General features: G+C 43.8%; 1 protein-coding gene across 1 annotated transcript; it reads left to right on the forward strand.

The window, feature by feature from the left end:
- The first annotated feature begins 809 nt into the window (after positions 1–809).
- On the forward strand, positions 810–24,846 carry LOC141082461 (gastrula zinc finger protein XlCGF66.1-like). The gene is made up of 6 exons (XM_073566401.1): positions 810–1,164; positions 1,291–1,470; positions 1,553–1,676; positions 1,760–1,857; positions 2,056–2,146; positions 24,824–24,846. The coding sequence occupies exons 1-6, from the start codon at positions 1,087–1,089 to the stop codon at positions 24,844–24,846; spliced, it is 594 nt and encodes a 197-aa protein (XP_073422502.1). The 5' UTR covers positions 810–1,086.
- Positions 24,847–25,673: the final 827 nt, after the last annotated feature.

A 25,673-nucleotide genomic window follows, 5' to 3' on the forward strand; every position in this document is an offset into this window, starting at 1 on the left:
CGCTCCGCACACCTCGTACACACACAGTTCTGCTACATCCACCCTGTAAACCCCTCCTGACCCCACACAGAAACTTCCCCTCATCCAGCACCATGACAACCAGCACAGCAGAGTCCTGCACCCACTGAGGCCCCTGATCATGTGACCCCCTGACTCCTCCCCTCCTGTGACCTCATCACAGGTCCTGTGCGCACAGAGCAGCTGTAGAAATCTCCGGCCTCGGGGGTCTCACCAGACTTCGCTCTTTTCTTGCAGGGGCCGCAGTGGATTTCATCCTGGATCCATAGAGCTGAATAGAGGAGCGATGTTCCTTCACTCTGATGGGAATTGATGGTGACGTTTGTCCAACGTCCACGTTACCGAGTAAATCCCCCCAGGACTGCAGCCGGTAAAGACCCCGATATCCACAGGTGTCTCCTCTAATTGGGGGAAAGGGATAGAAAAGCCTCTTATCCCGAGGGGAAACCCTGTACATGGAGACATCGGCCTCAGATCTCTCCTGTCCTGTTCTTCCAGAAAAGCCTCAAACTTCTGTGTGTGACTCAGAGCTGAGATCTAACGGGAGAGAAGATTCCAGTGCGGGGAAGACGGGAAACCTTCATATAGACGGCCGGTGGGGATGGAGTCAGTGACCGACTCTGGCCACATCTGTCTCTAGAGCCGCAGTAGAAGATGAAGATGTCGTCCTCATCATGAAGGAGTTATTTCTCATGTCGCGTGTAATGAATATCTCCTGCAGTATTGCTAATGCCGATTCCAGTGTTGGTAATGAGACGAGAATTAGCGTTATGGAAGATGAGTCTATGAGGAACGTGTTCAGCTGCCGACTCCGAGGAGGAAACTGCTTGTTGTCTGTGGCCTAAATATATAGGTTTTATTAGTAGATGTCAGGGGAGAAAACTAAACCCTGTAAGATAATAAATCTCCTCATATGTTTCCCTTATTATCTCCAGTAAGTGTATTATTACACAGGATTCTTATGATGTTACATTGGATCTTCTTCTTCTCATTCAGGTCTCTACAATATCGGATCCTCTCAGTGAAGATCTTCTACAGAAGAGAATTTTCCTGATTTCCCCATCAAGGATGGATATGGACAGAGACAAGATGGCGGAGAGGATGTTACACCTCACCCTAGAGATCCTCTTCCGTCTCACTGGAGAGGTGAGAGATTCTGATGACGTCACATTACATCATTATCTATGGGAATAACAGATGGACAGAACTGGAGAGGTGAGGACTCTGGGAATGTCTGTAGTGAGATTTATTAATGTGTCTCTCCATTACCAGGATTACACAGTGGTGAAGAAGACCTCTAGTGATCGCTGTCAGGACCCTGTGTCTGAAGGATGGGGAAGACCCCTGAGCCCAATCACGAGGCCTCCACCTCACCCCCTGATCCATGAGGACATCAATGACCAGAAGATCTTAGGCCTCATCTACAAGACGATTGAGCTGCTGACTGGAGAGGTGACACTGCTGGGAATGCTGGGACATTATACAGTAACACTATGAAGGGATCGGGGGATGACGGTATCATTGTATGTGTCAGGTTCCTATAAGTTGTCAGGATGTCGCTGTCTATTTCTCCATGGAGGAGTGGGAGTATTTAGAAGGACACAGAGATCTGTACAAGAACGTCATAATGGAGGTTCCCCAGCCCCTCACATCTCCAGGTAATAGACAGGACTAAATACACACGGCCTATAATTATCTGTATGTAGAGAATGAATTCAGTCCCTGTATGTGTTTCCTCCAGATCTATCCAGTAAGAGGACAACACCAGAGAGATGTCCCCGTCCTCTTCTTCCACAGGACTGTAACCAAGAAGATCCCAATGTTTCTCAGGATCATCAGGTAGATGGAGACAAGGTGTCAGGAGATCTCCCCTATGATGTGTAGACGGCTGAGAAGGTCTTGTGCTCAGTCTTGTTTTATCCACCAGTATTATATGTTTTATACTTGTGTAATGAGAACGGTGGAGATGGCAGGATTAGAGCTGATCATAGATGGGACTTCTCCATCTGTCTGTGACTTTTACAATATTTGTTTCAGGGTGAAGATCTGACCCATATTAATACTACAGAGACATATGTAAGGGGTGATGAGCGGTGTAAAGAGGAGATTCCCACATATGACTACCCAGGTGAGTAGTAACCACTGAATGCAGAGAAGTCACAGATTCCTCTCAGTCACCGGCTGTGGCTGCTTTATCGGTGGTGTAGTCCAGCCGTATTACCATGATCACCATTTTGCCTCTAGACCACAACATTCTCCTCCACCAAAAAACTGTTCAAATGACTTTGGGCATTGAAAGCCCTTTTCTATAGAACTTGTCACCTAGAAGATCCACCTACCCTCTGAGATTAGGAGACGCTGACCAGACGACACAGACACCAGACGGAGGCAGATTTTGGTTGCAACAGGTCCGAGTTTATTGGCCATCCTCCTGACGACCGTAGCCATACACCGCAGCTCCTTTACAGCTCTCCGTATTCAGGCCCAGGTACCTTCACCTTCCTTCTGTTGTAGTGACGTTCCTTGCGGATCTTTTGCTGGGGCTGCCCTAGGCCTATCTACCGCCAACGCTTCACCAGTCCAAGGTCGTCGTCTGTCCTGCGGTTCTTTGTGTCAGGTCCACCCCCTGACTGTCTCTTCCTGTCAGTCCCCTGGTCGAGCTCTCCACCGTCGTCAGTCCTCCGTACTGAGTCTTCTCCTCCTGAGCTCCTCCCGGGACTAGCCTAGCCTGGAACCCTGTCCTGTCCTATTTATCCCCTTCCTCAGGAATTTCCCTCCTGGGTTTCTATCTCCCCGCCCCCATGACTAAGTATTTTCTAAAGCCCTAAGCTGCTGTCAAGTCCTGAACTACGCTCCCCCTGCCATCTTGTGGTCAAATCTAGGTATTGCACTCCTTTTCTATCTTCCCCAGCTGTTTCCCTTCTGTCATTGCCAATATCCATCTATAGTGCACAAACCGTCCCTTCTTCCTTCAGTCAAGTCTATCCTTCAAGTCACCTTCCCACACTCTCCCTTCCTTTGTGTATTGTCATCCCCGACAATCATACTCCTTACCTACGTTGTCCTGAAGCTTGTCCACCGTCTGTTGTCGGACTGGTTGTTGGGCCAAACCGGCCACACGTGGGGGGGCGCTGAACCAAACCGGGAGCACCATGCTCCGAGCAGCCTACTGCTACCCGCCGGCGCGCACGGCACGTGACAGCTTCTTTCAGGTTGGCGAGGTCCACCCGGACTACTCTACGGCATGTACCTCCCACTGCTCTCCGTTTCTGTTACGCTCTACTGTCCGGAACACCATGACTGAGGCCTTTCGCCTACCAGGCCATCGCTAGCGCCCGCCCATCCTTTTAGGGTGTCTGTGGTGTCGGGGACCCACTGACGGACCACTGTCTGGCTCAATATCTTCCGTCTCTTTGTCCATCAAATTAAAAAGAGTCATGGTCGGCGTTTTTATCCTACCCTGTACCCGGGACCTGTTACACTTTTTTATACATACTACACATTAAATCAACTTGTTAGCATACCATTACCTCTACTTTAATAACAGTATGAGTAACAACTTTTCTTTTTTTCCTTTTTTTTCTTTCAACACATTTTAAAACAGAACAGGAATACTCCCCCTTCCTTTAACATTAGCACTTTCTTCCCTGCATCCCCGCTTGGTCAGGAGAAAACAATAAACAGCAAAACATAAAAACATTTTCCTTCTCTGGAACACGAAACTGTCCTCTAGGCCTGCACAACGGTGCATCGAAATCCCGGTAGTCCGGGCCATCTCCTGATAGCCGGTGTTATGCCGATAGTAGGGGGCTTCACAGCTGTGGAGCTCCCGGGATGCTGGGAGTGTCTTTGGGGGTTCCTTTTTTTACGGGGCCGCGTGGCCTTCGGGTTCGACGATCACGGCTACCGCATAATAGCCGCGGGGACAGTATTCTTTATAGTATGACACAAGTCCCCCTCCCGCAAAGCCCGGCCGTGACGGATGGAAGTCACATTAAGATATACCTTTTGGCCGGTTGCGAGGTCTCGAATGAACCCGTATCCCTTCTCCAGGTTGGTATACACGAGCCACTGGTGGATCGGAAAGCCACCATGCCTGCCTCTCCTTTTTCGTGGAGCAGGCTCCAGATCTCCCACTCTCGGGCCTTCTTCTCTATGACTTCTGCTACCCATACGGAGGGTCCGTAGTAGGCCACGGAGTTCGGTGGGAGGGATGCGGCCGGGGTCGAGAGCGGGGGAAGAGGCGGCCACAGATTCCGGCGGCCCAGCAGCTGCTGGGGCCGGACGGTGGGCAGGGGCAGCCGTGGGTCCCGGTGGATAGGCTACAGAGCCCAACAAGTGGGCCGCAGCCAGCTTCAGGAGTGAAGTGGACGCGGCCGCGGGGCAGGCCGCAACTGGAGTCGCAGACGGAGCCGGAGTGGTGGCAGGCTTCGGTGGATAGGCCGCCGACTCTCGGTGGAACGTGGCAGGGACGGCCACAGGTGGGTTCCGCACTGGCGACACAAGACATGGCGCCGCCGGGCAGGGTGGCTCGGGGACATGGGCAGAGGCGTCACTCAGCCCAGCAGAGGCCGCAAAGCCCTCTCTCACCCCATTGCCACAGCCTCCGGCAGGCCACCCCGCAACCTCCGATCTTCACCCCGCCATACAGCAGGGTTAGCCTCCAGGCTTGTCGGTCCCACGGGGAGGCTCCCAGGCGATGTCCTCAGCGGCTGCTCCAGCAGGGCCCACAGTCGCTCCTCTTCTCCAACCGATGTCTGGGGTGCTGTCAGTGGCTCCCAGGGGCAGGTCTCCCGATGAGATTTGACCTCTTGACGCCACTGCCACTCCAGGCGTCCGAGATCGCGGCAGCTGCAATAGGTCTGAGTTTATTGGCCGTCCTCCTGACGAATGTAGCCATACACCGCAGCTCCTTTACAGCTCTCTGTATTCAGACCCGGGTACCTTCACCTTCCTTCTGTCGTAGTGATGTTCCTCGCGGATCTTTCGCTGGGGCTGCCCTAGGCCTATGCACCGCCACCGCTTCACCAGTCCAAAGTTGTCGTCCAATCTGTACCCCTGGGGCCTCGTCTGTCCTGCGGTTCTTTGTGTCAGGGCCACCCTCCTGACTGTCTCTTCCTTTCAGTCCCCTGGTCGAGCTCTACACCATCGTCAGTCCTCTGTACTGTGTCTTCTCCTCCTGAGCTACTCCCGGGACTAGCCTAGCCTAGAACCCTGTCCTGTCCTACTTATCCCCTTCCTCGGGAATTTCCCTCCTGGGTTCCTATCTCCCCGCCCCATGACTAAGTAGTTTCTAAAGCCCTAAGCTGCTGTCAAGTCCTGAACTACGCTCCCCCTGCCATCTTGTGGTCAAATCTAGGTATTGCACTCCTTTTCTATCTTCCCCAGCTGTTTCCCTTCTGTCATTACCAATATCCGTCTAGAGTGCACAAACCGTCCCTTCTTCCTTCAGTCAAGTCTGTCCGTCAACTCACCTTCCCCACACTCCCTACAAGACCAGGTCCAGTCTTTCTGGCCAAACTTCCCTTTTATGAGCGACAACAGTAAATGTGCCGTGAGGCCAAGTGTGAATTTCTGTCCAATAGCAGCAGAGTTTCCCTTTATCCTGACTTTTACATTTGTATTAAAACCAACTAACTTCCAGGAGGATTGTGATAATCTCCAGGACAAACATTCCACCTGTGCCCTGATAGATCTCTAAGCTGTGTGGCTGATGGCTGTAATATACATTTATTCCCGCCTGCAGGAGATGTGTTGGCTCCAGCCCTGGTGTCATGGATTCACTCCACGTCACAAATTCCATTATGTTTTCCATCCTAAAGAATTCAGATTACTGCACAATGTTTCCTCAAATGAGAACTAAAAGTTTCTCTACTCTTTTGGTCAGGACTCACAGTAGCTCAAATAGTTCACCAGAAATGAATGCAACTCTGGTTTAGTGTTCTCCCCTCATATTTACTGTACATTGTTGTTGGGGATGTAAAATAAGTTTTTACTCTGTCTTTTTCTACATCTTCATTCTGTATGATAGTTTGTGGTGGGATCGGCCTGTCTCACTTATGTAAGTCTGTAACTCCCTGATAGTCTTAACAAAAATCTCTCCATCGCCTCTTCCAAATGCCAAAGGGCTAAATTTAAAGGGAACCTGTCAGCAGGATTGTGCACAGTAACCTACAGACACTGTCAGGTCAGTGCCGTTATACTGATTACAATGATACCTGGTGATGAAATCCGTCTTGTGGTTGTTGTTTAATCTGTATTTGTAGTTTTCAGTTAATGAGATTCTCGTGCTCTGGGGCGGGGCTGTGGGCGGGGCTTTATGTGGTGCTCTGATTATATATTCATTTGTATTGGCTAATGACAGGTCGCTGACCCCTCACTGACCTGCCCCCCATTATTACATAATGCATATAATAGCATTGATATTATTGGTGATAATGCCTATAATATTGTGGCTATTGTGAGGCTTAGAAAAAAAATTACATCCAGCAAAATGTCACCGGCGATGGCGGCGCCTGCGCAGTAGCATCTATCTCTTATCAGGTGCTTCTGTGGTGTCAGATGGCAAGAAGAATAGTCAGGTAGCTGGGTCAGAACCAGAAGGACAGAACACAGAATCAGAAGACACAAGAGTAGTCAGTAAACGGGCCACGGTCACAGCAGGGAACAAATACACAAGCCGCAAGCTGAGCACAGAGGAATGAACCAGAGGAGAACAGCGCTGTATCTGGCAGATTCCAGCCATGTGCTTTGCGCTTTAGTAGGGTGTGGTACTTGGCTGAAGTAGGGAGCAGATTACTCCAGCTGGACACACCATATGCAGAAGCCCTAATATAACTAAATGACAGAAAACCAGAATAGTAAAAATCCTCATAAAGTGATTCCATTTTATAAATTAATTCACTGAGGGTTATAATCCTTAGGAGGACTGAATATTGTGACTCCACAGCCACTTTCCGGAAATTAACACTTAGTGGATGTTGGAGAGTGAAAATTACACATTTGCCATTTTCTTACCCAGCACATAGTGCCCAGATTGTGCTCCAGGAGACACCGCAAATTAAGTGGGTTCCTCTCACTATAATATTGGTAAATACAGGGATCCTAAATGTTGTTGGCGCACACTGCAAGACTCCGAAGGGAGAGCGGATTTTGCTGGATTGGTTTATGGAAACCTTGTTGCTTTTCAACAGCCTTTGAGCCACTAATAGTGTGGGAACCTCTGTTTTTCCATTGACAGATGATGGACCTGAGTGGGGACTTGTTTTTTGTGAGATGAGAATTGGTATTATTTTCGCCTACATAACATTGATTGGTTTCTTTTTATTTGATATTTGGGAGGCAGAATGAACAAACAGTTGAACACCGCACACTACTGGTTCATCCAACAAGGTTTTCTATTAGACTGTGAACAGTCTTTGTCTTGGTAAACAAGTAAAGTTTTTTTTACATAGCTTGCCATTTTTATGGACAGTTTAAATAGAAATGTTCAAAAATATAAAACTCAAGGATATTTTATTAAAAAATAATAATTATTTTTTATCTTAGCAGATGACTGTACCAGGAGATCAGAGGGACAGCTGACATCTTCAAATTTTAAATCTGATGATCTTGAGATCCTACAAGATACAACTGAAGTGATTGCTATTACTCCAGATATATCATCATCCATTCACAGCAAAGATCTCTCATCTGATCCTATGAAACAGGTCCCATCTTCTGATTCTTCTGATTCATTACCGACTACTAAGGAAAATCAAAGTCACAAAAGAGGCAATAAAAAACAAACTGCTCCTAAAGCAAAGAAGTCATTTTCATGTTCAGAATGCGGGAAATATTTTATCCAGAAATGTAATCTTGTTATACACCAAAGAACTCACTCGGGGGAGAAGCCTTTTTCCTGTTCAGAATGTGGGAAATGTTTTAAATGGAAATTGTTTCTTGTTAGGCACCAGAGAACTCACACAGGGGAAAAGCCTTTTTCCTGTTCAGAATGTGGGAAATGTTTTAACCGGAAATCAGTTCTTGATAGCCACCAGAGAACTCATACAGAGGAGAAATCTTTTTCATGTCCAGAATGTGAGAAATGTTTTGTACAAAAATCACATTTTGTTAACCACCAGAGAACTCACACAGGGGAGAAGCCTTTTTCGTGTTCAGAATGCGGGAAAGGTTTTATCCAGAAAGGAAATCTTGCTAAACACCAAAGAACTCACACAGGTGAAATCTTGAAGCCTTTTTCATGTTTAAAATGTGGGAAATGTTTTAAACAGAAATCAGACCTTGTTATTCACCAGAGAATTCACACAGGAACAAAACCTTTTTTATGTTCAGAATGTGATAAATGTTTTGCACAGAAATCAAATTTTGTTACCCACCAGAGAACTCACACAGGGGAGAAGCCTTTTTCCTGTTCAGAATGTGGGAAATGTTTTAACCGGAAATTGATTCTGGTTAAGCACCAGAGAACCCACACAGGGGAGAAGCCTTTTTCCTGTTCAGAATGTGGGAAATGTTTCAAATGGAAATCGTTTCTTGTTAAGCACCAGAGAACTCACACAGGGGAGAAGCCTTTTTCCTGTTCAGAATGTGGGAAATGTTTTAACCGGAAATCGGTTCTTGATAGCCACCAGAGAACTCACACAGAGAAATCTTTTTCATGTCCAGAATGTCGGAAATGTTTTGCACATAAATCACATTTTGTTAACCATCAGAGAGTTCACACAGGGGAGAAGCCTTTTTCCTGTTCAGAATGTGGGAAATGTTTTACCCGGAAATCAGTTCGCGATAGACACCAGAGAACCCACACTGGGGAGAAACCTTTTTCCTGTTCAGAATGTGGGAAATGTTTTAACCGGAAATCAGTTCTTGATAGCCACCAAAGAACCCACACAAGGGAGAAGCCTTTTTCATGTTCAAAATGTGGGAAATGTTTTAAATGGAAAAGAAATCTTGATAGGCACCAGAGATCCCACACAGGGGAGAAGCTTTTTTCTTGTTCAAAATGTGGGAAATATTTTAACCGGAAAGCGCTTCTTGATCACCATCAGAGCAGTCACACAGAGGAGAAGACTTTTTCATTTTTTTAATGTGGGAAATATTTTACCTTGAAATCAACTGTTAATAAACATCAGAGTCATCACATAGGGGAGAAGTCTTTTTTATGTTTATAATGTTGGAGTAGTTTTAACCAAAATTGGATTTTCTTAAAAGGGTTGTCTCTTGTCATTCCTCATGTTTGCTGACAAAAGGATAAAACTAAACTTTATTAACTCAAAATATAAAACCATACTCATTATTCACCCCCTGAAGGTCAGTCAGAAGATGACTAATAGAAAAAACATATACCCCACATGTCAGTATATAGGGTGATTAAATAGCAATTTGTATAGCAATTTGGTTATGGACATTCTTAATGATGTTGATACTTATAGGAAAGTAACAAGTTACCCTACTAGTGTTTGTAAAAATGTATTGGAATCTTTTGTAATGGAGGGAGAAAATTTAGGGGTAATTAATAAAAAAAAAAAAAACTTTTTGAATAAAGATTTTCCTGTCACTCTGGTGTTTTACGGTCTCCCGAAAATGCACAAACAAATTTTTCCCCCTCCATTTCGTCCAATTATATCGAGTATAGGATCACTTAACGAAAGTTTAAGTGTTTGGATTGACAGACATCTACAAACCCTAGTTTCCTAGGGGAGGGAGGTGCCGGACAACGGCCGTTTCGTGATTACTCACTTCTACGGGTCCAGGTGAGGGGATTAGCTAAAGGTCATTCCCTATATAGGATCACAGACCTTACTAATTAACATACATAGCAAGTTGTGAAACAAACATTTACAAAAAAATATATTGCTATACAATATACAGAGTGCAAGATACTAGTAAAGAATAAATCTTTCCATATCGATTTACAAGATAATCTATATTTTTACAATATCATAGGAAGATAATAATCTAAATAACTTTACATACAATTTTTTATATAACATTTTTTATAAAAATACTGATAGTCCCAAAGGACTAAACGACCGGATCGATCTATCAGTATTTTTATAAAAAATGTTATATAAAAAATTGTATGTAAAGTTATTTAGATTATAATCTTCCTATGATATTGTAAAAATATAGATTATCTTGTAAATCGATATGGAAAGATTTATTCTTTACTAGTATCTTGCACTCTGTATATTGTATAACTATATATTTTTCTGTAAATGTTAGTTTCACAACTTGTTTTGTATGTTAATTAGTAAGGTCTGTGATCCTATAAAGGGAATGACCTTTAGCTAATCCCCTCACCTGGACCCGTAGAAGCGAGTAATCGCGAAACGGCCGTTGTCCGGCACCTCCCTCCCCTAGCACCTAGCATTCCTCCACGTCCTGCATGTCCACACATTTGATGGAATTTATGTGAAATAAAGACACACAGTTTTTCAGCTATATCGGTGAGTGCTGCATATTTCTTCTTTTTTCGCTTCACATTGAAATATTCATGTTCTTTCATGCAAGCACCTCCGTTTTTTGACTGAATCATATGCCGCAATACTTCAGATAAAGAGCTCGGTCTGGTAATGTGGTGATTTGTGCCCTAGTACGCCGTTCATCTGTTTGCTCTTTGCTGGGATCATTCAACTTGTGTAATTGAACTGAGCACAGAGTTTATTTCACTCACTTTTTATCCATACAATGGACACAGACGAAAATATGGAGCTTTCTGATATGAGTGCGGTTGAACAGGGACTTTTAGCAGGACGAGAGGATGCAATCGTAAGGAAGAGCTGCATATTATCAGCACAAGATCACTTGAATTTAAAATACAATCATTAGCTGAGAAATCTGATCATTCTGGACTGTAAAATCATTGAAATCATACACTGAATGCAAGAGAGTCCCGAGAGGTTTACGTATCTTCAAGGAAATTTCACAATTTCAAGATGATCCTATTTTCCAAAAGAAATGGACTGATCTCCTTCACCAATGTTCTCTCAATTTATTACAATTGGTAGCAGAGAAAAATGAGCAGGAGTATGATCATCTGACTGAACAGTTGGAGAAAGCGAAATCAGAATTAAAGTCACGCTACACAGAAAACCAAAATACACATTTTTACAAAAAGTGGATAAAAAACTCGTATTACAACAAATCGATATTAACCCCTTCACCCCCAAGGGTGGTTTGCACGTTAATGACAGGGCCAATTTTTACAATTCTGACCACCGTACCTTTATGAGGTCATAACTCTGAAACGCTTCCATGGATCCCGGTGATTCTGACATTGTTTTCTCGTGACATATTGTACTTCATGTTAGTGGTAAAATTTCATTCATATACAGTGGGGAAAAAAAGTATTTAGTCAGTCAGCAATAGTGCAAGTTCCACCACTTAAAAAGATGAGAGGCGTCTGTAATTTACATCATAGGTAGACCTCAACTATGGGAGACAAACTGAGAAAAAAAAATCCAGAAAATCACATTGTCTGTTTTTTTTTCATTTTATTTGCATATTATGGTGGAAAATAAGTATTTGGTCAGAAACAAAATTTCATCTCAATACTTTGTGATATATCCTTTGTTGGCAATGACAGAGGTCAAACGTTTTCTGTAAGTCTTCACAAGGTTGCCACACACTGTTGTTGGTATGTTGGCCCATTCCTCCATGCAGATCTCCTCTAGAGCAGTGATGTTTTTGGCTTTTCGCTTGGCAACACGGACTTTCAACTCCCTCCAAAGGTTTTCTATAGGGTTGAGATCTGGAGACTGGCTAGGCCACTCCAGGACCTTGAAATGCTTCTTACGAAGCCACTCCTTCGTTGCCCTGGCGGTGTGCTTTGGATCATTGTCATGTTGAAAGACCCAGCCACGTTTCATCTTCAATGCCCTTGCTGATGGAAGGAGGTTTGCACTCAAAATCTCACGATACATGGCCCCATTCATTCTTTCATGTACCCGGATCAGTCGTCCTGGCCCCTTTGCAGAGAAACAGCCCCAAAGCATGATGTTTCCACCACCATGCTTTACAGTAGGTATGGTGTTTTGATGGATGCAACTCAGTATTCTTTTTCCTCCAAACACGACAAGTTGTGTTTCTACCAAACAGTTCCAGTTTGGTTTCATCAGACCATAGGACATTCTCCCAAAACTCCTCTGGATCATCCAAATGCTCTCTAGCAAACTTCAGACGGGCCCGGACATGTACAGGCTTAAGCAGTGGGACACGTCTGGCACTGCAGGATCTGAGTCCATGGTGGCGTAGTGTGTTACTTATGGTAGGCCTTGTTACATTGGTCCCAGCTCTCTGCAGTTCATTCACTAGGTCCCCCCGCGTGGTTCTGGGATTTTTGCTCACCGTTCTTGTGATCATTCTGACCCCACGGGGTGGGATTTTGCGTGGAGCACCAGATCGAGGGAGATTATCAGTGGTCTTGTATGTCTTCCATTTTCTAATTATTGCTCCCACAGTTGATTTCTTCACTCCAAGCTGGTTGGCTATTGGAGATTCAGTCTTCCCAGCCTGGTGCAGGGCTACAATTTTGTTTCTGGTGTCCTTTGACAGCTCTTTGGTCTTCACCATAGTGGAGTTTGGAGTCAGACTGTTTGAGGGTGTGCACAGGTGTCTTTTTATACTGATAACAAGTTTAAACAGGTGCCATTACTACAGGTAATGAGTGGAGGAAAGAGGAGACTCTTAAAGAAGAAGTTACAGGTCTGTGAGAGCCAGAAATCTTGATTGCTTGTTTCTGACCAAATACTTATTTTCCACCATAATATGCAAATAAAATGAAAAAAAAACAGACAATGTGATTTTCTGGATTTTTTTTTCTCAGTTTGTCTCCCATAGTTGAGGTCTACCTATGATGTAAATTACAGACGCCTCTCATCTTTTTAAGTGGTGGAACTTGCACTATTGCTGACTGACTAAATACTTTTTTTCCCCACTGTATATATTTTATGATATTTAGAAAACCATGTATCATTTCCTTTTACATGTCACAAACTTGCTACTGTGTTGATTTATCACTGAAAATCCCATTAAAGAAACATTTATGTTTGTGGGTGTAATGTAAAAAATGTTTTGAGGGTATGAAGATTTTATCCAGGCGTTGTATATTACAAAGTAAACACTCCTTGATATTAAAATTGCCATTTTGGGTATCAAATTAGGCAGAAAACCGGAGTCAGGCTATAATTTAAATCCACCCTCCCTCGTTTTATCTTAACCCCGTCACCCCTGGACAATTTTCCGATTTTGCCTTTGTTCCACAACTTTTTTATTTTTCCATCAGTATGGCTTTTTTTCTTTTAAATTCGTTTATTGAACCAAAGGCAGGGTATACAGTATGCAAACTGACAGCAATGACAATATCATGTAACACACATACATATCACAGAGCATCAATGTCAAACAGCGTGTGTACACCAACTGTGCATTGAATAAAACATACTGTCAATTGCCTTACATTAGTCTGTATTATTATTCAAATAATAAAGCCTGCCTACTTCTAAAACATTACTACTACTACAAAACAACTATTTGCAGCCTATGTCTATATGTTTAGCTCTTTATCATGCGATATCTCCGTCCTACAACCTGAGGTGAGAGGAGTTCCACCTCTCCCATATCTTCTCAAATTTACCCGGGCACCCTCTGTTTTGGTAAAGCGTACGCTCATATGGGATAATCGAGTTCACCAATTCTTTCCAGGCCCTAAGGGAGGAATCCGAACCCCCCATCCACCGCAGTGCCAACACCTTCCGTGCCATGAACAATGTCTCCCGTAAGAAAATCCCCGTATAGTGTCCCCATGTCTCATCATCCCACACCCCAAACAGACAAACCAATGGCTCAAGGGGAACAGGAATCTGTGCCAGGGAGGTTAATAATAACGTCACCTCTTTCCAGTAGTGTACTATAATCGGACATTGCCAAATCATGTGCACAAAATCTGCATCGGATGCATGGCATCTCAGACACTCCGAAGATTGGAAACGGCCCATCTTAAAAAGTCGAGTCGGATTCAAACATGATTGGTTTATGATATAAAGTTGTATCATTCTATTGTTAATTGACGGAGACTCCTTAGTTGGTGACTCCAGAATTTCCTCCCACTCCTCTCCCTGAGTATCAGGGATGAGCCTTTCCCATTTCCCCCTAACCAAGCATACGGCAGATTCCATCCCCACCGATAGCATGTGTGTGTACAGAGAGGAGATGAGACCCTGGGGACCCTGTGATTTGAGAATGCCTATCAAGGGTAGAGACGAAATAGCATTATTCATACTGACATGTCTCATGTGCGATTGAAAGGCTGATCTTATTTGCAAATATCGGAAGAATTGTGACCTCGGGACATTGCACTTAGCTTGTAATTGTTCAAAAGATAATAGTGTACCGCATTCATATAAGTATGGCTTTTTTTTGGTGGGGACGAGTTATACTTTTGAATGACACCATTCCATGTGTGGTGAAATTGCAAAAATTTGCAATTCCACTTTTTTCTACTAATAGCAAAGAGACAACTGATGCCAATATGTATTTCTCAGACTAATAGAAAACACAGCGTCTTATAGCACAGTACTAGCACAGATATGACTTATAGAGTACACACAATGGCTTTTAGCACAGTATTAGCACAGATATGGCTTACAGAGTACACACAGCAGCTTTTAGCACAGTACTAGCACAGATATGACTTGCAGAGTACACACAGCAACTTATAGCACAGTACTAGCACAGATATGGCTTACAGAGTACACACAGCAGCTTTTAGCACAGTACTAACACAGATATGACTTACAGAGTACACACAGCAACTTATAGCACAGTACTAGCACAGATATGGCTTACAGAGTACACACAGCAACTTATAGCACAGTACTAGCACAGATATGGCTTACAGAGTACACACAGCTTTGTGTTTGTAGAGTGCGCAGTTACAATCTGTCCCTCATTCCAGATGCGTCCTATCCCTACACTAACGAGAACATAATGCCGGTTATCAAAAACAGTGAGGACCCCTTGTCTTTTTTTCATATGGTGCTGTGATGGGGCTGGAAGTGCTCAGACAGAAAAAGCTTGTTGACTGGCTGCACTCCCAGACCCAAACAGTAACATGGACTTCCTTGAGAAGTCCTTGTTCGGGGTCCATGCCCACACTCTAGATGTCTGGTATGGATCCCGAACTTTAGCGTTCGGATTCGGCCATCTCTATGTACAACCCCTTCTATGCTGCTTTCTCTACCAATGAGAGAAAGGAGGCTGACAGCAGAGAAAGCCATCAGTGCTGAGTAGGATTTCTGACGGACTATAATTGTTGCAGATCAGTCAGCCAGATGAAGGGCTTACAGACAGAAGCAAAATGGTAGAATATTTCTAATGAAAAACAGTTTAAAAAGTTGCTTCACTTTGCATTTAGCAAGAAAATAATCTATAACCTTTAAGTTTTGCATCCACTAATTGTAAGATTTTTCAGCAATAGTGATTAAACCCACCATAGAGCTTTCTGTCGAGTGTTCTTGGAAGGTTTGTTGTGCAACAATTGCATCTAACCTTTCACCAATCTGGTCATATTTATAATAATGACCCATGATGCTAAAATGCCATTGATGTAGGCTCACAAAATAGCTTTACAGTTTTGAGTTTCTTATAATTGCCACATAAAGCCCTAAGATTTCTACCCCTTCTAATACACCCCGATGCTGCTGCCAGACCCCTTCTTAAAGGGAACCAGTCCTCTTACTCATGCTGCCCAGTCCGCAGGCAGCATGGATCATAGAAAAATCAAAAAAGGCTATGTAAGAGCCAAGGAGAGCACTAGGAATAATCTACTCATCCCACAAAAAGATATGTGGTGATAAGTAGATACGGTATATATCCATGTACAATCATCAATGGGATGCTAGGAGCAGGATTTTTCAGAAACACTGGCCAGTGCTCAGGACTAAGGCCACATTATCCAAACATCTCTCAATCGCCATTAATGACAGCCAGGGCTGCCACTAGGAATTTCGGGGCCCCATACAGGCAAAATTTTCGGGGCCCCCTTGAGACTCCACCCAGGCTCCACCCCTCAAACTGTCCACAGTCCCACTGCTCTCTCTTGGAAAAACTCGACTTCTCACCAATCACACATTAACAGTTCCCATCTCCAGATCACACAGCCAGCAGCTCTTGTTTTGGCTAAAAGATTTTTTTAAATTTACCACCACAACAAGGTGGACTCTTTTGGCCTGGCCCTACTGTACTCTAACCTATTAAATATTTGTTAAAATATTCAAATACAATTTTGGTATATTTATTTTTCAGTTTTTAAAATGACCAATAATATCATATCCAAACTGACAAATACCACCACACCATGTCCAGACTACATATTACCATCACACAGTGACCTATAATACCACATACAAGGAACAAATACAGCCACACCATGACCAGACCACATATTACCACCACAGTGACAGAATAATAGCACATACAAGGGACAACTACCACCGCACCATGCCCAAACCACATATTACCACCACATGTTGACTTAATACTACAATATTGATCATTAATAAAAAAAAATACTATCACCATAAGTGTCATTATGCACAGGAGATCTGTACTTAGTATGCAGTGTCTGTGTACAGGTAATACAGTGATCACCAGTAACATTACACACAGGAGCTTTTTATATAGTGCCAGTGTACAGGTAATACAGTGATCACCGGTGACCTTATGCACAGGACCTCTGTATATAGTGCCAGTGTACAGGTAATACAGTGATCACTGGTGACATTGTTCACAGGAACTCTGTATATAGTGTATAGTGTCAATGCACAGATAATACAGTGATCACTGGTGACATTGTACAAAGGCACTCTGTATATAGTGTATAGTGTCAGTGTACAGGTAACACACTGACTCACCAGTGATGTCTCTAGGTTAAGTCTTTCATCCAGCACAGACCGCCATCATGTCTTCCAGCCAGGACTTGTCTCTGCAGGAAATAACACAGTTATCTAGAGCTCCACTTGCAGAACACATTACTTAATTTTTTTCCCAACTTTTACACTACACCAGATCAAGAAAAAAAAGGCAACATAGTGTCGCTCTGCACAGTAACAGGACCTTCCCCCATTTAAAACAGTGTCCTCAAAAAAATAAAATACATCACTGCAGTAATAATATCCCTTAATTAGGCCCTATGGTAATAATATCCCCCATCCTGTCCCCCGTGTGTCTCATTCCTGGCTCCAGCGATATTTTCCCTCATCCTGCCCTCATGAGTATCCATTCTACCCCCATATGATCTCCCCATTCTGTCCCATCTGTCTACATTGTATCCATCCTGCCCCATGATCTTGCACCATGTGTCTCCCTTCATGCCATGTGTCTCGCATCCTGCCCCTTTCTGTGTCTCACATTCTGCCCCCTCCTAGAATCATAGAATCGGAGAGTTGGAAGGGACCTCCTGGGCCATCTGGTCCAACCCCCTGCTCAAAGCAGGATTCGCTAAATCATCCCAGTCAGATGTCTGTCCAGCCTCTGTTTGAAGACTTCCATTGAAGGAGAACTCACCACTTCTCGTGGCAGCCTGTTCCACTCATTGATCACTCTAACTGTTAAAAAGTTTTTTCTAATATCTAATCTGCGTCTCCTCCCATTCAGTTTCATCCCATTGCTTCTAGTCTTTCCTTGTGCAAATGAGAATAAAGTTGATCCTTCTACAGTGTGACAGCCCTTTAGATATTTATAGACAGCTATTAAGTCTCCTCTCAGTCTTCTCTTTTGCAAACTAAACATTCCCAAATCCTGCAACCTTTCCTCATAAGACAGGGTTTGCAGACCGGTCACCATTCTGGTCGCTCTTTTCTGAACTTGCTCCAGTTTGTTGATGTCTTTTTTTTAAAATGTGGTGCCCAAAACTGGACACAATATTCCAGATGAGGTCTGACCAAAGAGGAGTAGAGGGAAATAATGACTTCACGTGATCTAGACTGTATGCTTCTGTTAATACATCCTAGAATTGCATTTGCCTTTTTTGCTGCTGCATCACACTGTTGACTCATATTCAGTCTGTGATCTATTAGTATACCCAAGTCTTTTTCACATGTGCTGTCACTTAGCGCTATTCCTCCCATTCTGTATATGCTTTTTTCATTTTTATTGCCCAGATGTAGTACTTTGCATTTCTCCCTGTTAAAAACCATTCTGTTAGTTGCTGCCCACTTCTCCAGTTTATTTATATCTTTTTGAATCCTCTCTCTTCTCTAGTGTTAGCTATCCCTCCTAGCTTTGTGTCATCAGCAAATTGAATCAGTTTACCCTCAATTCCTTCATCTAAATGGTTGATAAAGATGTTGAACAATACAGGGCCCAGGACAGAGCCCTGTGGTACCCCACTTGAGACATTCTTCCAACTGGATGTGCAGCCATTTACGACCACTCTTTGGGTCCGATCACTAAGCCAGTTATGAATCCACCTAACAGTTGCCTTGTCCATTCCATACTTAGTCATTTTTTCAATAAGGATTGTATGAGAGACTTTGTCAAATGCTTTGCTGAAGTCAAGATATACTATATCTACAGCATTTCCTTGATCCACCCAATCAGTGATTCCGTCATAGAAGGAAATTAAGTTAGTCTGACATGACTTATTAGTTACAAACCCATGCTGACTCTGTTTAATCACCACATTCTTATCCAGGTACTGACATACATGTTTAATAATTTGTTCAAAGATCTTTCCTGGTATAGAAGTCAGACTCACCGGCCTATAGTTGCCTGGGTCCACCTTCTTCCCCTTTTTGAAGATAGGAGCAACATTTGCTCTTCTCCAGTCTTCTGGCACTTCTCCTGTTCTCCAAGAATTTTCAAAGATTATGGAGAGGGGTTCAAAAATTTCTTCTGCTATCCCCTTCAGTACTCTGGGGTGTAATTCATCTGGACCTGGAGACTTGAATTCATTTAGGTTAGCTAAGTGTTTCCTCACTATCTTTCTGCTTATAGATATCCTGGATTCTTCTGGATTCCTGTGTCTCAATGTCACATTCTGCCTCATGCCTCACATTCTGCCCCCTCCTGTGTCTCACTGTCACATTCTGCCCCCTTGTCCATTCTGCCCCCTCCTGTGTCTCACTGTCACATTCTACCCCCTCCTGTGTCTTACTGTCACATTCTGCCCCTGTGCCTCATATTCTGCCCCCTCCTGTGTCTCACTGTCACATTCTGCCCCATGTCCATTCTGCCCCCTCCTGTGTCTCAGTCACATTCTGCCCCCTCCTGTGTCTTACTGTCACATTCTGCCCCTGTGCCTCACATTCTGCCCCCTACTTTGTCTCACTGTCACATTCTGCCCCGTATCCATTCTGCCCCATCCTGTGTCTCACAGTCACATTCTTCCCCCGCGTCCATTCTGCCTCCTCCTTTGTCTCACTGTCACATTCTGCCCCCTCCTGTGTCTCACTGTCACATTCTGCCCCCATGTCTCACATTCTGCCCCCATGTCTCACATTCTGCCCCCTCCTGTGTCTCACTGTCACATTCTTCCCCATGTCCATTCTGCCCCTCCTTTGTCTCAATGTCACATTCTGCCCCGTATCCATTCTGCCCCCCTCCTGTGTCTCACTGTCATAATCTGCCCCCATGTCTCACATTCTGCCCCCATGTCTTGCATTCTGCCCCCATGTCTCACATACTGCCCTCTTGTCTCGAATTCTGTCCCGCGTCTCACATTCTGCCCCATGTCCATTCTGCCCCTGTATCTCGCATTCTGCCCCATGTCTCACACTCTGCCCCATGTCTTGCATTCTGCCCCCATGTCTCACATTCTGCCCCATGTCTTGCATTCTGCCCCCATGTCTCACATTCTGCCCCATGTCCATTCTGCTTCCATGTCTTGCATTCTGCCCCCATGTCTTGCATTCTGCCCCCGTGTCTCACATTCTGCCCCCATGTCTTGCATTCTGCCCCCATGTCTCACATTCTGCCCCCGTGTCTCACAGTCTGCCCTGGGCCCCCCCAGATTGCCGCTTTCAATTAAAAAATAAAAAGTCCTTCTTACCTGCCCGCACTCCTGCGGCAAAGCCCCCTCCACGCAGCTGAAGCAGGCACTCACCATGCGCGCTGCGGCTGACGTCAGCTGCCAGACTCCAATTGGCTGGCGACTGTGAACTATTGACGTGCGGGCCTGGTTTAGCCTGCCGGTAAGGCCCGGTGAACAGATGAGACGGGGCCCGATGTGGGCACCCTCTGCCCACCGGGCCCCATACGCCAGTCAGGGCAGTAATGCCCTGATGGCAGCCCTGATGACAGCTAGAAGAAATAAAACCCTGAAAGATTTTCTAGTTAATATCCATTGTGTGCCGAAATCCCATGAACTTTTTAAGGCGGGGAGTAAAAAATGTGTAGGTAACCCTTGCTGTGACTGCGACGCCTGTAAGAACGTACTGCGCGCCTCATCCTTTACACCATCAGATGGCCTTAGAGAGTACAAAATATTAATATTATTATTATTTATATAGCACCATTGATTCCACAGTGCTGTACATGAGAAGGGGTTACAGATAAAAGATTATATCACATGTCACACAACGCACGTAGTATATCATGTAAGATGGTCTATATTGGATTCACATCTCACGAACTGCGTGTCAGGACTCGAGAACATGTGAGGGACATCATGTCCACGCAAAATGCCGAGGATACAGGTACTCTAAACAATCCTCATGCACTTCAAATTGTACCATAAATGTACAATGAAGGTCAAGGGTATTGACAGAGTTTATACCAGAATAAGGGGTGGAGATATCAGTCACCAGTTGGCGCAAAGGGAATGTAGGTGGATTACAGTCCTTCAAAGGAAATGTAGGGGGATTACAGACCTTCAAAGGGAATGTAGGGGGATTACAGTCCTTCAAAGGGAATGTAGGTGGCTTACAGTCCTTCAAAGGGAACGTAGGTGGATTACAGTCTTTCATAGAATCGTAGAGTTGGAAGGGATTTCCTGAGCCATCTGGTCCAACCCCCTGCTCAAAGCAGGATTCGCTAAATCATCCCAGACAGATGTCTGTCCAGCCTCTGTTTGAAGACTTCTATTGAAGGAGAACTCACCACCTCTCGTGGCAGTCTGTTCCACTCATTGATCACTCTAACTGTCAAAAAGTTTTTTATATCTAATCTGTGTCTCCTCCCATTCAGTTTCATCCCATTGCTTCAAAGGGAATGTAGGTGGATTACAGTCCTTTAAAGGGAATGTAGGTGGATTACAGTCTTACAAAGGGAATGTAGGTGGATTACAGTCCTTCAAAGGGAATGTAGGTGGATTACAGTCCTTCAAAAGGATTGTGGATGGATTACAGTCCTTCAAAGTCCTTCATAGGGAATGTAGGTGTATTTCAGTCCTTCAAAGGGAATATAGGTGGATTTCAGTCCTTCAAAGGGAATGTAGGTGGATTACAGTCCTTCATAGGGAATGTAGGTGGATTTCAGTCCTTCAAAGGGAATATAGGTGGATTACAGTCCTTCAGAGGGAATATAGGTGGATTACAGTCCATCATAGGGAATGTAGGTGGATTACAGGCTATCAAAGAATCATAGAATCGTAGAGTTGGAAGGGATCTCCTGGGCCATCTGGTCCAACCCCCTGCTCAAAGCAGGATTCGCTAAATCATCCCAGACAGATGTCTGTCCAGCCGCGGTTTGAAGACTTTTATTGAAAGAGAACTCACCACCTCTCGTGGCAGTCTGTTCCACTCATTGATCACTCTAACTGTCAAAAAGTTTTTTCTAATATCTAATCTGTGTCTCCTCCCATTCAATTTCATCCCATTGCTTCAAAGGGAATGCAGGGGGATTATAGTCCTTCAAAAAGAACGTAGGTGGATTACAGTCCTTTAAAGGGAATGTAGGTGGATTACAGTCATACAAAGGGAATGTAGGTGGATTACAGTCCTTCAAAGTCCTTCATAGGGAATGTAGGTGGATTACAGTCCTTCATAGGGAACGTAGGTGGATTACAGTCCTTCATAGGGAATGTAGGTGGATTTCAGTCCTTCAAAGGGAATGTAGGTGGATTACTGTCCTTCAAAGGGAATATAGGTGGATTACTGTCCTTCAAAGGGAATATAGGTGGATTACAGTCCTTCAAAGGGAACGTAGGTGGATTACAGTCCTTCATAGGGAATGTAGATGGATTTCAGTCCTTCAATGGGAATGTAGGTGGATTACTGTCCTTCAAAGGGAATGTAGGTGGATTACAGTCCTTCAAAGGGAATATAGGTGGTTTACAGTCCTTCAAAGGGAATATAGGTGGATTACAGTCCTTCAAAGGGAATGTAGGTGGATTACAGTCCTTCAAAGGGAATATAGGTGGTTTACAGTCCTTCATAGGGAATGTAGGTGGATTTCAGTCCTTCAAAGGGAATGTAGGTGGATTGCAGTCCTTCAAAGGGAATATAGGTGCATTACAGTCCTTCAAAGGGAATGTAGGTGGATTACAGTCCTTCAAAGGGAATGTAGGTGGATTACAGACCTTCAAAGGGAATATAGGTGGTTTACAGTCCATCAAAGGGAATGTAGGTGGATTACAGTCCTTCAAAGGGAATATAGGTGGTTTACATTCCTTCAAAGGGAATATAGGTGGATTACAGTCCTTCAAAGGGAATGTAGGTGGATTACGTTTCTTCAAAAGGATTGTGGATGGATTACAGTCCTTCAAAGTCCTTCATAGGGAATGTAGGTGGATTTCAGTCCTTCAAATAGAATGTAGGTGGATTGCAGTCCTTCAAAGGGAATGTAGATGGATTACAGTCCTTCAAAGGGAATGTAGATGGATTACAGTCCTTCAAAGGAAATGTACTGTAGGTAGATTACAGTCCTTCCAAGGTAATGTACATGGATTACAGTCCTTTAAAGGGAATGTACTGCAGGTGGATTACAGTCCTTCCAACAGAACGTAGGTGGAATACAGTCCTTCAAAGGGAACGTAGGTGGATTACAGTCCTTCAGAGGGAATGTAGGTGGATTACAGTCCTTCAAAGGGAATGTAGGTGGATTAGAGTCCTTCAAAGGGAATGCAATGTAGGCGAGTTACAGTCCTTCCAAAGGAATGTAGGTGGAATACAGTCATTCAAAGGTAATGTAGGTGGACTACAGTCCTTCATAGGGTACGTAGGTGGATTACAGTCCTTCATATGGAATATAGGTGGATTACAGTCCTTCATAGAGAATATAGGTGGATTACAGTCCTTCATAGGGAATGTAGGTGGATTACAGTCCTTCAAAGGGAATGTAAGTGAATCACAGTCCATCAAAGGTAATGTAGGTGGACTACAGTCCTTCATAGGGTACGTAGGTGAATTACAGTCCTTCATATGGAATATAGGTGGATTACAGTCCTTCATAGGGAATGTAGGTGGATTACAGTCCTTCAAAGGGAATGTAGGTGGATTGCAGTAATTCAAAGGGAATATAGGTGGATTTCAGTCCTTCAAAGGGAATATAGGTGGATTACAGTCCTTCAAAGGGAATGTAGGTGGATTACAGTCCTTCAAAGGGAATGTAGGTGGATTAGAGTCCTTCAAAGGGAATGCAATGTAGGCGAGTTACAGTCCTTCCAAAGGAATGTAGGTGGAATACAGTCATTCAAAGGTAATGTAGGTGGACTACAGTCCTTCATAGGGTACGTAGGTGGATTACAGTCCTTCATATGGAATATAGGTGGATTACAGTCCTTCATAGAGAATATAGGTGGATTACAGTCCTTCATAGGGAATGTAGGTGGATTACAGTCCTTCAAAGGGAATGTAAGTGAATCACAGTCCATCAAAGGTAATGTAGGTGGACTACAGTCCTTCATAGGGTACATAGGTGAATTACAGTCCTTCATATGGAATATAGGTGGATTACAGTCCTTCATAGGGAATGTAGGTGGATTACAGTCCTTCAAAGGGAATGTAGGTGGATTACAGTCCTTCATAGGGAATGTAAGTGAATCACAGTCCATCAAAGAGAATGTCGGTGGATTACAGTGCTTCATAGGGAATTTAGGTGGATTGCAGTCCTTGAAACCATGCAGAAAAGGATTTCCAGTTTGTCAAGGAGCGCTTCCAGCTGATTCATTAATTACTCCGAATATTTCAAGGAATATCCAGTTTATTGTTAGACATACAACGCGTTTCGGCTATACATAAATTTAGCCTTCATCACCCTCTCACCCTTGTCTCGTAGACTCCATTGTCTTCAAAGACGATATTGATTTAGTCCTTGATACCATGACACCATCAGGTTTAAATGAACATTTGAGTTTTGTCCCATATTTCTAAATATGTTGTCTCTTATTTAGATTTTAATTTGTGTGTTTATTTCCATTAAATGTTATTTGTTTCTAACCCCTGATGATTCCTGAATCCCTTGGTGATATATTACATCATATATGGCATCATTATATCAATGATCGCATCAGAAAATGATCCTTTTGGTGGATAGGATCCTCCATCCACAACCTTGTGCTGCCGAGATGACAATCTATAGTTGGTATTTGCAATACAATTTTCTTCTTGGACTTACTTTTCAAATGTGGGAATGAACTATGAAGCATTTGCTTGTTGTGGGGTAGCGTTCCCTTTACCCGCACATTATGATCTTATTAGTCACTATATTTGATCATAATAATAAAAAATGTTTTCCACTTGTAGACTCAGTGCATTAGGATTGAAACGGAACTCTGTCACTACTGATTAGCACTTTTAGGGGCAGCTATTAATTCACATTTACTTATTATATCTAGACATTATCGGGTTTATCTCTCATCTAGTTCCTTTTTCATGTTTTTATTGAATTGATAAATAGGTACACTGTCACTTTAACTTGCACATAGCACTTTATACAGGTTCCGCTTCAGAATTCATATTTAATCATTCTTATTTATGCAATATAGGTCTTATTGGCTGCTATGTATAGCAGTATTTGGTGACTGTATTCCTGCCCTTTCATTAGCCCACAATAAACATGGTAACAGGTTAATGCGCATGCCTGATGTGCAGTGAGACTAGAAACATTGCTGACGGCATCATTCATATGATACGGTGAGGTTATGTGACGTCACAGGGGATTTCCTCTTACATGTTGAAGCCTCAAAGATGCACCATGACAGCTCTCATCATGAAAGCCTATGAGCTTGATCAAGACAAATCCTGGGCTCCTCACATCTGTTGATCTTACAGGTTGGATGAGAGGTTCTCATAAGTCAGTGCCAGGAACAGAAGGATCACGTGACTGTTACATCTGTCTAACCAATGTCCCAGGTTTTCCTACAAAAGAACAAGAAGTCCATGGAATATCCTAATCTGCCTTCAGTTATGAGACCAGTGCCACATGATGACCCTCGTCCAGTAGCAAAGCCTCTAGAGACAAGGAGCCTAGTGGAGGCATCCAATGAAGATGTTGCTGTCCATGGGTCAGCGATGGGGAACAATGCTGATTCAGACATTGAGCCATGTATGTCTGGTGAGCCTCATCTTATATCACAGCCAGAACTTAATGACTTGTTCCAGAACTTATGTTTGCCAAAACCAAATGCAGTTACTGGCTTCAAGACTTCAAGGATGGCATTTGCTGTCACCCGCTACAAAAGTTTCTGTCTTTCGAAGCCGCTAAGATGTCAT

Source organism: Dendrobates tinctorius, unplaced genomic scaffold (genome assembly GCF_039654945.1).
Source record: "Dendrobates tinctorius isolate UK_male_01 unplaced genomic scaffold, ASM3965494v1 ptg000017l, whole genome shotgun sequence".
In the NCBI taxonomy this organism is placed as follows: Eukaryota; Metazoa; Chordata; class Amphibia; order Anura; family Dendrobatidae; genus Dendrobates; species Dendrobates tinctorius.

Coding starts and splice junctions, on each gene's coding strand:
- LOC141082461 (XM_073566401.1), top strand. CDS start 1,087: ATGGATATGGACAGAGACAAGATGGCGGAGAGGATGTTACACCTCACC. Junction 1,677..1,759: donor CCAGCCCCTCACATCTCCAG/GTAATAGACAGG, acceptor TGTTTCCTCCAG/ATCTATCCAGTAAGAGGACA. Junction 1,858..2,055: donor ATGTTTCTCAGGATCATCAG/GTAGATGGAGAC, acceptor TATTTGTTTCAG/GGTGAAGATCTGACCCATAT.